The sequence below is a fragment of the Amphiprion ocellaris genome, chromosome 10, assembly GCF_022539595.1.
Source record: "Amphiprion ocellaris isolate individual 3 ecotype Okinawa chromosome 10, ASM2253959v1, whole genome shotgun sequence".
NCBI classification, from domain to species: domain Eukaryota; kingdom Metazoa; phylum Chordata; class Actinopteri; family Pomacentridae; genus Amphiprion; species Amphiprion ocellaris.
The window spans coordinates 33173697-33187083 of record NC_072775.1 but is presented as its reverse complement, the minus strand read 5'-3'; the positions used below and the strand labels follow the sequence as shown (position 1 = coordinate 33187083).

Genomic DNA, 13387 nt, shown 5'->3' with positions numbered 1-13387 from the left:
ATGATTTCCAGTACAGTGGATAGGATAAGTTTTTCAAAATTTAAACAAAACTCAACAGGCTAACAACTGAAATGTAAACAAATTGTTCTTTATATACATTTTAAACAGACGTGCACTTATTTTATGTGTTCGTGTATCCCGTTTTGTCTATGTAGCCTTGTTTTTCAGATTCTGATCATTGTTTATTTATTAAATTTTTTTTTGATAAATCCTGAATTAATATTCATTCTAGAAACGGCCAGAGATCAGAGAGATGGAAAAAAGACGAAAAGGTGGATTTAACTCAGTGTTTCTGCCGGCGCTTTACAGTGTGACACCAGGCGGAAGTAAAGAATAGAATGGACTCCAGCAGCGTCAGTTTTCCTGATGTGTGGACTGAGCTGGAGGAAGGTTGTTTTGTCTCATCTCAGATGAATATTTGATCAAATGAAGTAAAGATGAGTTCAGTCCAGAATCTGAGAGAGTTGATCAACCAGCGACTAACTGCTGCTGCTGAAGAAATATTCACAGAGTTTGAGAAAACCATCGTTCAGTACGAGGAAGAGATCGATCGTCAGCGCAGACTGCTGGATAACATCTGGAAACCTGAGATAAAGTTACACACAACAGGTTTGTAGAACTGAGATGAACCAAGTGATGAATGAGACTCATGTAGGATCCTGATCAAAACTCTGAGTTACATTTAGTTTTAGCTGCACAGTCAGAAATTACAGATGCGGTTATTGTTCAGACTGAAACAACGTTCATTCACGAATCACTTTAAAAAGAATTTAGCATTAAACACACTTTGCATTAAATACATAAGAAAATTAACGAACGAAGAGATCAGTGCAAACATAGAAAAACAAGATTATAGCTGGGAATAAAGGCCGGGGCTGCTCTGAACCTGACTAATGCCTCAGATGTAAACAGCAGGCAGTCTGTGAATTCTGTCCAGAATTAGAACTCAGTTGTGGGATTTTAACGTTTTATCCAGAATAAATCCACTATTGAATTCGTTCCACCATCAGATGTAAGGAAATTTAAAGAGATTTCTGAACAACATGCTCACACTGTACAACCCTCATGGTAAATAAAACTAGTACTGAACAATCCATCTGTTTTAGGTTGCGACTAGAAGCAAACATTGAACTGCTGTGGCAATAAGTAGGATGAGTAATTAGGAGAGAAATTTTTTATGACTGATTGTAATTTTATTAGTGATTTTTTTAAAGTCAGGTATTAGTTCATTCATTGTGTAATAGTTTTTTAAACATGATGGATCATTTGTTGAACTGCACCATCCAGATTAGTGGGTACAAACTGCACCTTAAAGTTTCATTCTGTTCAAACTCAATAAAACTGACTATCAGCATTCTTGTCATTATTTGGTGGCCAATCAGCCTATGTTCTGAATTTCAGCCTTTTTGGATTTGTTAGTATTTCTCTTTCAAACTGTGATTCCGATTTGAAATTCGTCATTTGTTAGGCGGCTGTCACTGATTTTACAAATTCATGTCGTCTTCATTGTGTGGTAGTCACCGTTTCTGGAAAATGTTGCAAGGGAGAGAACCGTCTGGAATGCGCTGCTGATCCAACCACAACCTGACTCTGGATAAGCGGATGGATGTGTGATTTCTACAGATGTCATGAGTAACCTTTTCCTTGTGTCCCTTCATCCTTCCAGACTTCCTACAGCAACACGTGTCTGCAGACGAGGTTCTCTCTGAGCACCATCGCTGTAACTCCAGTCTGGACCAAGAAAACCCAGAACATCCACAGATTAAACAGGAACAAGAGGAACTCCACAGTCTGGACGGACAGCAGCTTGTACCAAATCAGGAAACCCATATCTTGAAGCTGATTCAGTGCAAGTCCAAATGTGAAGAATTCTCTGAAGAAATATTCAGTGTCTTTGAAAAAACAATTAACCAGTACGAGGAACAGATTTATCGTCAGCGCAGACTGCTGGATAACATCTGGAATCCCAGAACTACGTTACACACAACAGGTATTTAAAACCACATTGGTCTGATTGAACTAACTAATGTTCATTAATCATGTCGCACTAATCTGAGCACTACATTCTGTTTGTTTTCTGGAGAAACTAATAGATAGCATTATTGTATGTTGTACATGTACAGAGTACTTCAAATGTACAAAATATTGATAATGCACAGGTTTGATCTGTACTGTCAGAGTGTCCTGCAGAGGGGGAACATGTTCATCATGAACGATAGCTTAGCATCATCCTTTCATCTCCCACTACCGCCGCTGGTTTGAGGGGGCATCCCAGTAGAGAAGTGGTTTTCTTTACCAGCTTGTTACATCTCTTCCTGACTGCTGACCTTGTCAGGAAAGCAGCTGTCAGTCCAGTCAGGATAGCTGATACCACCACAGTCAAGAAAAGAACCTCTGGACCACTACCGGTACTCCAGAAGACCTGAATCTTCTCAGCAGATAGACTTTGCTCAGTCTTTTTTTGTAAAGTGTGATGGTATTATTATTCAGGTGAACACCCAAGTGCTTACGAGACGTCACCATCTCAATGTCCATTTCCCCAGATGTGATTAGACCCTCAATCACTTGTTGATAGAAGTACATATAGATGTTGTTTGATTTTTTCAGTTTTTGTAAAATTAATCATTAAAGAAATTGAATCTTCCTTTTTTAGGATTCATGACATTATGCTGTTCCCCGATTTACAAAATACATTTTTCTGTTCTGTCTACTTCTACTACTAAGGACTTTATACTGCCATGCAAAATGAACCCACTGTGAGTAAAAATGTGACCAAAGTAAATGAACAACCGCAAGCTGTTTGGGAATGAGGGGGTTCCTAAAAGGTAACGTTTTCATGTTTCCCTTTGTCCCTCCAGACCTCTTACAGCAACATGTCTGTCAGAAAGAGGGGGTTCTCGCTGAGCAGCAGCTCGATAACCAGGAGAAGAATTCCTGTCTGGATGAGGAGAACCCAGAGCCACCACAGATTAAAGAGGAACAGGAGGAACTGCGCACCAGTCTGGATGGAGATGTCCTTGTAGTGAAGCTGGAGACTGATACCTATACAGTGACTTCTGCTTACGAGGACAGTGATCACAGTGAACCAGAACCACATAGTGACCAGCTTCTCTTTCGGAATTCACCCATAGAGAGCTCAGATCAGGAAGTAGACTCAGGCTCAACTAAAAATGCAGAACTAATGCCAAACAACAATAACAGTAACAGCTTAAACTATTCTTCCATGACAGAGAATCCATGTGATACTGAGGCAGAGAAAAAGTCTGTAAAATGTGATTTTTGCGAAAAACCTTTTAAAGATAAGTACCAACTGAAGAAACATTACAGAATCCACACAGGTGAGAAACCATATGTCTGTAAAATATGTGGGGAAAGTTTTGGTTATAGTAAATCTCTGAAAGCCCACATGACAATTCACACAGGTGAGAAGCCGTATTCTTGTGAAACATGTGGAAAACATTTTAGTCTAAGTTGTAATTTGTCGCGCCACATGAGAACTCATACAGGTGAGAAACCGTATTCTTGCAAAACTTGTGGGAAAAATTTCAGTCAGAGTGGTAATTTGTGGCACCACATGAGAATTCACACAGGTGAGAAGCCCTATTCTTGTGAAATATGTGGTAAAAAATTCAGCCAGCATGGTCTTTTGTTGGTCCACATGACAACTCACACAGGTGAGAAGCCGTATTCTTGTGAAACATGTGGAAAAAGTTTCAGCCTAAATTGTAATTTGTCTCGCCACATGAGAACTCATACAGGTGAGAAACCGTATTCTTGCGAAACCTGCGGGAAAAGTTTCAGTCAGAGTGGTAATTTATTGCACCACATGAGAATTCACACAGGTGAGAAGCCATATTCTTGTGAAATATGTGAGAAAAGTTTTAGCGAAAGTGGTAATTTGACTGCCCACATGAGAACTCACACAGGTGAGAAGCCGTACTCTTGTGAAACATGCGGCAAAACTTTCATTAAACATGGCCATTTATTACGCCACATGAGAACTCACACAGGAGAAATGCCATACCATTGTATCACCTGTGGGGAAAGATTTAAATACGTGTCAACCCTGAAAAGTCACATGAGATCTCATACGGATGAGACACTGTAGTCCTGAAACATTTGTCAGAACAAAGCTTGATTAAACATGTAGGAATTAATTCAAGTTAAAAGTAGATCTTTCAGATTTCAGCCTGAGATGGATCTAATAAGTTGTGGTTTCCATTTGTGTCAGACTGCAGAATCAGTTTGAGGTTACGTGGTGTACTCTTAGAGAAGCACATTGTATTTGCAAAAGAAACACAACTGAAATTGTCCCATACATACAAGAAAAGACATAATTAATGTTATATTCATTATCAATCTCTGCTGTAGTTGAGAGGAGGCGATGCTTCTACCTTATTTAATATATTGAACATGAGTTTGAACATCCATCAAATTTTTTCTTGCTTAAGTATTATGAAAAATAAAAATTTATTTCAGTCCTGTTCATCAACAGTTTCATTAAAATCTGATGCATTTCTGTGGTGATTGTTTGTAAATAAAAGACATAAAACTAGTTTCCTTGGCAGTAACATCGCAAAGCAACAGATCTGACTTGGCTAATGACTCTCAACAATTAAATCGCTCCACTTGTTCTAGTGTTATGTCTCCACTCATGTATTTTTTTGTTCGTCTGGTATTAAATCAAATATCAACATGTTTAAGTCATTTTTATCATCTAAGTCTACACTAGACAATGTTGCTGTCCCTGTTTAAGGTAAAGAGATTAGTTTTCACCAGTACCACACTTTATTACATTTAGACAGTAACTGGGGAACATAGTCAGTGTAAACAGAAGTACATTGCTTCAAGTAAAGATTTTCAATTATTGTACTCTCGAGATATTCTGTTGATTCTTTCTTCTTGTCCTTAATCATTAAAGCTAAGAATCCAGACTGAATCCCAACAAACTGTAGACGTGTAACAGTTTGTCTCCCTCTAGTGGATTTTGTGGAGAATTCTGCTATCTTTTCCTCAAACGTTCTTTGTTTCCTGTCGCTGTAGGCTGCAGAGCGCAGTATACAGCAGTCTGTCACTGCAGCAGACGAGATCTGCACATGAAACTCCTCTGTCATGTTTGAAAGATCTTTCTACTTTCTCTTAATATTCTGTGATGAGAAGCTGTGAAGGTGAACTGGATTTCGGTCGGTGGCAGTAGAGCTTGAGGAGAGAGTCTTTAAATGGTGTGGGTCAGTCTTAAGATCAGTTTCACCACCATTAACACCTTGTTGTTTATAAGCCTTGAGAAGTGGTTAGAAGGGGTGAGAATTAATATCTGGGAAATCCCTGGGAATCCCTTTCAGTCAGTTAGAACTGGAAACACCTCTTAGGTGAAGCTGAGATGTCTCAAAGAATCAAAGATAAATCCATTTACCTTTTTGTGACATACTTAACCCTCATCAGTACACGTGGCAAACCTATTAATCTGTACACTTGGGGTCCAACTGGACCCCAGTAGCATTTCATCTGTTTCACATTTCTGTACCTGTCCATATTCTCTCAATATGGAGAGAGAGATTTGCAGGATTTACTCCTTTGATTAACTACCCACAGGGGTTCTCCTACAATATAAATGACTTTATATATTTATTTTCTTAAAATGTGTGTCATCTGTAGATACAAATATGACAGAAACAATGAAACTTGGGTGACTTATGATGTTTTTATTCAAGAGAAAATGAAGTGAGAGTAACACAACATTTTCACTATTTTCATAATTTGTGGTTTTTGGTGCAGAATCGTGCAGGAAATGGAATTAACATGTCCCATTATACCTCTGATGGTACAAAGTAAGGAGACATTAATGGTTCATAGTAGAATAGCATATATATGGTCCTTTTGATTAAAACTGCCCTCTTTGCCACTGGGGTCCAGGTGTGAGTGTGATTGTTTGTCCTGTTTTAAGTTACTGTATTGTTTTTAAGTTATTCTGTTGTTTTTCACTGTGAAGCACTTTAGTCACCCTTTGGGATGTTGTAAAAGGTTATAGAAATAAACTTTGATTCCCATAGTTCAGATGATTGCTATTGATGATTACTGACAGGTATTGCTTACAGTATTAATCTAAGAACTCCTGAATTGAAATAAAACACAATGCAGCTGAAGCAGTAATCACAAGAGCAACACAACACAAACATACATAAATAAAAGATGCACAGTGGTGTGGTGGTCAGCATTTTTGCATTGCAGCTAGAAGATCTCTGGCCTTCCTGGGATCTTTCTGTATGGAGTTTGCATGTTCTGCCTGTGTATGTGTGGGTTTTGTCCAGGTTCTCTGAAGAAAACCCCCATATATATATATATATATATATATATATATATATATATATATATATATATATATATATATATATATATATATATATATATATATATATATATATATATATATATATATATATATATATATATATATATATATATATATATATATATATATAAATATATATATATATATAAATAAAAAAAAACAGAAATACAGTCTAGACATTGTTAATGTGGTAAATGACTATTCTAGCTGGAAACAGCTGATTTTTAACATATATTCAGAGGGAGATGGAAAAAGATGAAGAAGGTGGAACATGACTTTCAGTCTCTGTTTCTACCCGGACCTTCACAGTGTGACGACACCGGGCGGAAATAAACACTGAATAGGCGTCGCAGCTTCAGCTCTAGTGATGAGTGGAAGTTCTTAAAGATGGTTGTATTGTCGGGTTTGAAATCAATATTTTAGCAGCTAAGCTAATAATATGTTCAGTTCAGAATCAGAGAGAGTTGATCAACGAGCGACTAACCGAAGAAATATTCACAGAATTTGAACAAACGACTTTCTAGTACGAGGAGGAGATCGATCGTCAGCGCAGGAAATCACCTGGAAACAAGAAATACCGTTACAAACAACAGGTATGTAAAACTCTGATGGTGTGAATGGGGTGACTATTGGGGGTTTATCGGTACGTGTAACTGCACGGAACGAACTTTAACGAGTTAATTACAAAGACCAGCGTTTGGGAGCTACGGCTTCTCAGTAAACTACAATAATGGTGAACAAAGACTGGTGGAACGGAAGAAAGCTGTATGCAGGCGTTGTACCAAAAACTGATTACTGACCAGTTTATGGAGCAGTGGATTCATCCGGGTAGTTTCCTTCATCCGGGGTACTCGGTCTCTCATCAACCATTCATTGAGGCTGGTTAAAAATGCAGGAAGGTTGACGTCTTGCTGTCAAACTGGTCAGTTTAAGTCCTGAAAGTTGTGAAGCAGGATGCTGTACGTTCCATAAAATGCAGGAGGAAAAGATTTTGTTTTACGAAAGATCAGTGTGCTGAATAGTGAACAGGGACGCAGCCACCGGAGCCCAAAAGAACACCTGGATTTATGTGGAAAACATTTTGTGATGCTGGATAAAGCTTCATAGTTAGTCCTTAGACTAACTATGTTATCAACCTGTGCATGAATGTTCATCACGTAACAATACATATATTGATGTTCCTTTTGAAATGTGTGCAACAACATCTTTTTCCTCATGTGGCCAAACTGCCAGAAAACCGTCATACATGTCAAGTAGCAAATTAAAACCCCCCCAAAAAAACCCCAACAAACTCCCCACCAGGGACCGATGCAAGGAACAGTAGTTTACTTATGCAACAAAATCTTCCCATTTCAACCAAAAGTGCGGACATTCTGTCCCGTAAAAGGCTGAATTCCTCACTTTTTGTGAACTGGACTGGAACAACATACAAGAGTCAATTTGTTAAAGATACAAAACCAATCGGCTGATAGTTACTCTGAATTACTGTCTACTGTTCCATCTTCTTAGTGTCAGGAGGTTGTATGTTGTTTGTCTCCTACTTTATTTTCCTTTTCATCCTGGTCAAATATCTCTCCATTCTCTGCAGCTGCTGACAGCTTATCACCATAGTTGGAGCAGAGTGAATTGGGGACGGTTACCTTCACAGCGCAGTTTGAGTATTGTTGTGCGCCACGAAAGCCAGGCCGACATTAAAACAACAGTTCTACTAATTAGTTCCACGTAGATGGACCTTGTCCTCCCAGTCATCCATGACCACCCATCATGCCTCTTTTAGAAGCACTGCTTTAGACTTTTACTGTGAGGAGACCCCAGGGTTGGCACAGAACTCTAAAGGGATTACATATCTCATCTGGCCTGTGAATGTCTCAAGATCCCCCAGGCGGAATTGGAAAATGTTACTATAAGGAATGCCCTGCTTAGGCTGTTGCCACCATGACCTGACTCTGGATAAACGGAAGGAGATGGATCGATGTGTGTGTGTGTGTGTTTTCTATGATCACATTAGTATCCTTTTTCTTTGTGTCTCTTTGTCTCTGTAGACCTCCAACAATAACAGTACAAAGGATCTCCCCTAGCGGCAGCTGTGTAACTAGGAGAAAAACTCCAGTCCAGACCAGGAGGACCCTGAACACCCAGAATAACAAGGAATAGGAGGAACTCTGCACCAGTCTTGACAGACAGCAGCATGTACCAAATTTGCTGTTTCAGTGCAAATCCAAATGTGAAGAATTACACAGAGAATTTTTTATAGAGAAAACACCATTCAGGACAAAAGAAGAGATTGATAATCGGTGCAGACTGCTGGATATCATCTGGAAACCCAAAATGACGTCACACACAATAGGTATGTAAAGTAGAATGGTCTTATTGAACAACCTAATAAACATGACTCATGTATGAGTTCTACGGAAGCTTTTAACACATCTGCAATAGGTTATTAGGTAATGTTTGTACCACTTCTGTCCTCTGCTCACATTTCACAGATATGTTTTCTGAAGCATGTTGCTGGCTTAATTTTCAAAACGAAATTGATATTTTTCAAAAACACAAATTGGTCAGTTTTTATATAAAACTGTGACCGTGTGATGTGACCGAGGCAAAAAAAACCATCCAGAAACAGTTTAGGACTCAGAGGGTTAAGATGCAATACATTTTTTCAGAAAAGGTAACTTTATTCTTGTGTATCTTTGTCCCTTCAGACCTCTTTCAGCCACGTGTCTGTCAAAGGGAGGAGGTGTTTGCTGAGCAGCAGTTCTGTAACCAGAAGAAAGAATCCAGTCTGGACCAGGAGGACCCAGAGTCTCCACAGATTAAAGAGGAACAGGAGGACTCAGATACTACACAGATTAAAGTGGAACAGGAAGAGCTCTGTACCAGTCTGGAGGAGGATGACCCAGAGTCTCCACAGATGAAAGAGGAACAGTTAGGTCTCTGTGCCAATCTAGAACAAGAAGACCAAGACTCTCCACAGATGAAGGAGGAACAGGAAGAATTCTGGACCAATCTGGACCAGGAGGACCTACACCCTGTATGTATCAAAGATGAACACGAGGAACAGTGCAGCAGTCTGGACCAGGAGGACCCAGAGGCTCCACAGATTAAAGATGAGCAGGAGGAAATCTGCATCAGTGAGGAGGGAGAGCAGATTGTACTGAAGCTGGAGAATGATTCCTTTCTGGTGATGCCTCCTTATGAGGAAACTGACCACAGTGAACCAGAATCCAACAGTGAGCAGTTTGCCTCTCACAACTTTAATATAGCTGAGAGCCAGTGTGATACTGACACAGGGATGAAGTCTGTAAAATGTGGTATTTGTGGAAAAATCTTTAAAGATAAGTACCAAATGAAGAAGCATTACAGAGTCCATACAGGTGAGAAACCATATGTTTGCAAACTATGTGGGAAAAGTTTCAGTTATAGTAAATCCCTGAAAGTCCACATGACAATTCACACAGGTGAGAAACTGTATTCGTGTGAAACATGTGGGAAGAATTTCAGTGCAAGTGGTAATTTGACTGTCCACATGAGGACCCACACTGGTGAGAAACCTTATCCCTGCAACATCTGCGGGGAAAGATTTAAATATACTTCAACGCTTAAAAGTCACATAACAACTCACACGGGTGAGAAGCCACATCCTTGTGAAACTTGTGGGAAAAATTTCAGTCAAAAAAGTCATTTGTTGGCCCATATGAGAACACACACAGGTGAGAAGCCATACTCCTGTGAAACATGTGGAAAAAATTTCAGTCAAAGAAGTCATTTATTGGCCCACATGAGAACACACACAGGTGAGAAGCCGTATTCTTGTGAAACATGTGGAAAAACTTTCAATCGAAGTGATAGTTTGTTGCACCACATGAGAACTTACACAGGTGAGAAGCCGTATTCTTGTGAAACCTGTGGGAAAAGTTTCAGTCAGCGCTGTCTTATGTTAGTCCACATGAGAACTCACACTGGCGAGAAGCCGTATTCTTGTGAAACATGTGGGAAGAGTTTCAGTCTAAGTTGTAGTTTGTTGCGCCACATGAGAACTCACACAGGTGAGAAGCCGTATTCTTGTGAATTATGTGAGAAAAGTTTCAGCCAGCATGGTCTGTTGTTGGTTCACATGACAACGCACACAGGTGAGAAGCCGTTTTCTTGTGAAACATGTGGGAAAAATTTCAGTCTAAGTTCTAACTTGTCGCGCCACATGAGAACTCATACAGGTGAGAAACCATATTCTTGCAAAACTTGTGGGAAAAATTTCAGTCAGAGTGGAAATTTATTGCACCACATGAGAATTCACACAGGTGAGAAACCATATTCTTGTAAAATATGTGGTAAAAAATTCAGGGAAAGTGGTAATTTGACTGCCCACATAAGAACTCATACAGGTGAGAAGCCTCATTCTTGTGAAACATGCGGCAAAACTTTCACAAAACATGGTCATTTGTTGCGTCATATGAGGACTCACACAAATGCGGCTGCAACACCTGTGGAGAAAGATTGAAATGTGCATCAGCACTGATAAGTCACTAAAGTGTTGGTACAGATCAGACATCTTAGTCCTGTAACACCTGGGGGAACAACATCCATTCATGTTAAAAGTAGATCTTTCTGCTTCAAAGTGCCTTTAGATCACTTCAACAATGATCCTGTGAGTTTATTGCATGCAACACTGTAAGAGATGGATCTAATAAAATCTGGTTTCTATCCGTGTCAGACTGTACAATCAATTGGAAGCTGTAAATCTTTTTGAGTCTGATTTGACTCTTACAGAAGCACATTCCATTTGCAAAAGGAATACAGTTTGAGATGCCTCATCCTTAGATGAAAGACTTTATAATTAATTTAACGTCTGTTATCAATCTCTGCTTAAGAGATCAGGAAGATGTTACTACCTGATTTGATGTAATGAACACGAGTTTGAACACCATGTAATTTTTTTTCCAGTTAAGAATTTTGGAAAATGTTAAGCTCGTATGTGCATAAATTGGCTGCTATCTTATTCATCTTGTTAAAATCTGATGTATTTCTGTGGTGGTTTTATGTAACAAAAAAACCCCCAAAAAACTAAATATTTGTATTAAGAGAAAATAAAACCAATTTCCTTTGCAGTAACATCTGGAAGCAACAGATCTGACTGGATTAACGAGCTGCAGGAACACATGACATCCTTTTTAAAAAGATATGCAAACGATTTCATCATGTTTATAGCTGCACCTTTTATAAAACAGTTTAATAGTAAAGTTTTGCATTCAGAGGCTTTGGGTTCCTTCAGAAAAGTTTGCTCAGATCAGATGATATCGCTGTGATACACACTGAGTGCTGTACTAATGACATCAGCTGTATCATTGTTTATAGTGTAGTATATCTGGACCTGTACAGAAACACAGATTGTTTATTTCCCTCAGTTGTTTTGCTACGATTAACTTCTCTCTAGATTGTTAATAAAACACTGATGACACATTGCTTTGACTTCGCTGTTTGAATATGTGAAGAATTTTCAGCCACAGCAATCAAATCATTTGCTTTGCTTGTATTTGTGTTTTCTGGTCACTGACAGATTTTTCTGTTTGTCACAAAATCCTTTTTATCTCTGTATTTTCTGAAGTTGTTAAAGTACAGCGTTGCTGAGTGTATCAGTGTCTTTATAATATATTCAACATATGATGGTTTCAAAATCAAAATGTTGACAAAAATGAGATCACATGTCTTCAAATTCTTGCTGTAAACAAGTAAAAGACGGGTCAGTTATAGGCAGCATTATTGATGTGCATACATTTGCCACTACATATGAGTGAATGCGAAATGTATATGAATAAACGTGTTTGAAACATACATATGAATATAATTATGATTTAAGCTATTTTTCAGCCACATTTCCCCCCAAACCCTGTATCAACATGACCATATCCTGAAGAGAAGCTCATGAATTTAGCACCTAAATCCAGCAGGATACAAACTTTAAAAGTAAACACTGCTCATGAAAAGCTGCAGCTGCATCTCATACAAAACACTATGAAGGTTTTTACGTTTTGACAACTAATAAAATTGTGTTTCGCCAGCCAGCTACAATGAGCTGGTGGAATTAGCTTTCCCTCATCAACCAAGATTATTTTTAATTACCACTTATTTGTAGCTGGTAGCATTAGCACAGATCTTTCAGTTGATCACTCATAAGAATGAAACTGTTCCAACTAGTTTTTCCACATTATTCAGAAGGATTTTTTTGTGTTACCGACTTAAATACCCTAATTGTAAAGTTGACAAATATTTTAAAATTTTACATGCTCCAATTAGATTTCCATCAGTAGTTTTTGGTTTTTCATGTTATTTTTCATGTCACAGCTTTTAAGAAATCAATTAATTGAATCTATCTTTTTTTATTTTGAACTGCAGTTGTGTATTTCAACATGTCATTAAAATCCTGAAAGCAAAAACAACACAAATTTAAGTTGGACTACAAATTTAAAAGCAACTTTCTCCAGCTCAGCTAAATAGTTTAATTTATTTGTAGAATACATTATACTCACCTTTGCAGTCATTCAGCCCCCAGGTCCACTGCACAATCTTAACCACCTGAAAATGTCCAGACATGGCAAGAAGGTAGAAGAGGGGACTTGAAAATTTGACTCAAGATGAAGAAAAATTAAGTTTGAGTCAATTCTCTTCAGTTACTACAACTTGAATTTAGTTTTAAATCAGCACAGGGATTTGAAGTGAGATGTTGTGTGTAATGAAATTATGCACAATATTAAGTTGAATCCATTACATTACACCAACCTAACTCATCAAAATAATATTTGCAACTAAAGACAATACTGGGATTGAAGTGGAATTCATTAAATTTTATAAATACAATTTATTCTTATTTAATAAATAAATGCATATTAGGGATTTTTTTAATACAAAACTTCCCTAAGAGAAAGAAGCATAGCAAACACTAGGTCACACCTAATAATGGACGAGACCCCAAGTTGTTACGACTGACTCTTAGGCCACAACAAAAGAGGAGATGCACAGAGAGGTAATCAAAAGATGATTCAT

The 13387-nt window shown here is 38.2% G+C and overlaps 1 protein-coding gene across 1 annotated transcript; it reads left to right on the top strand.

Annotated features, from left to right (window-relative positions):
• Positions 1-314: 314 nt before the first annotated feature.
• LOC111585920 (zinc finger protein 845-like) lies at positions 315-11809 on the top strand. Its single transcript, XM_055014659.1, has 7 exons — positions 315-609; positions 1667-1990; positions 2859-4107; positions 4639-4656; positions 8392-8437; positions 8504-8696; positions 9052-11809. Exons 1-7 carry the CDS (start codon positions 438-440, stop codon positions 10845-10847), a joined length of 3798 nt encoding a protein of 1265 aa, XP_054870634.1. The 5' UTR covers positions 315-437; the 3' UTR covers positions 10848-11809.
• Positions 11810-13387: the final 1578 nt, after the last annotated feature.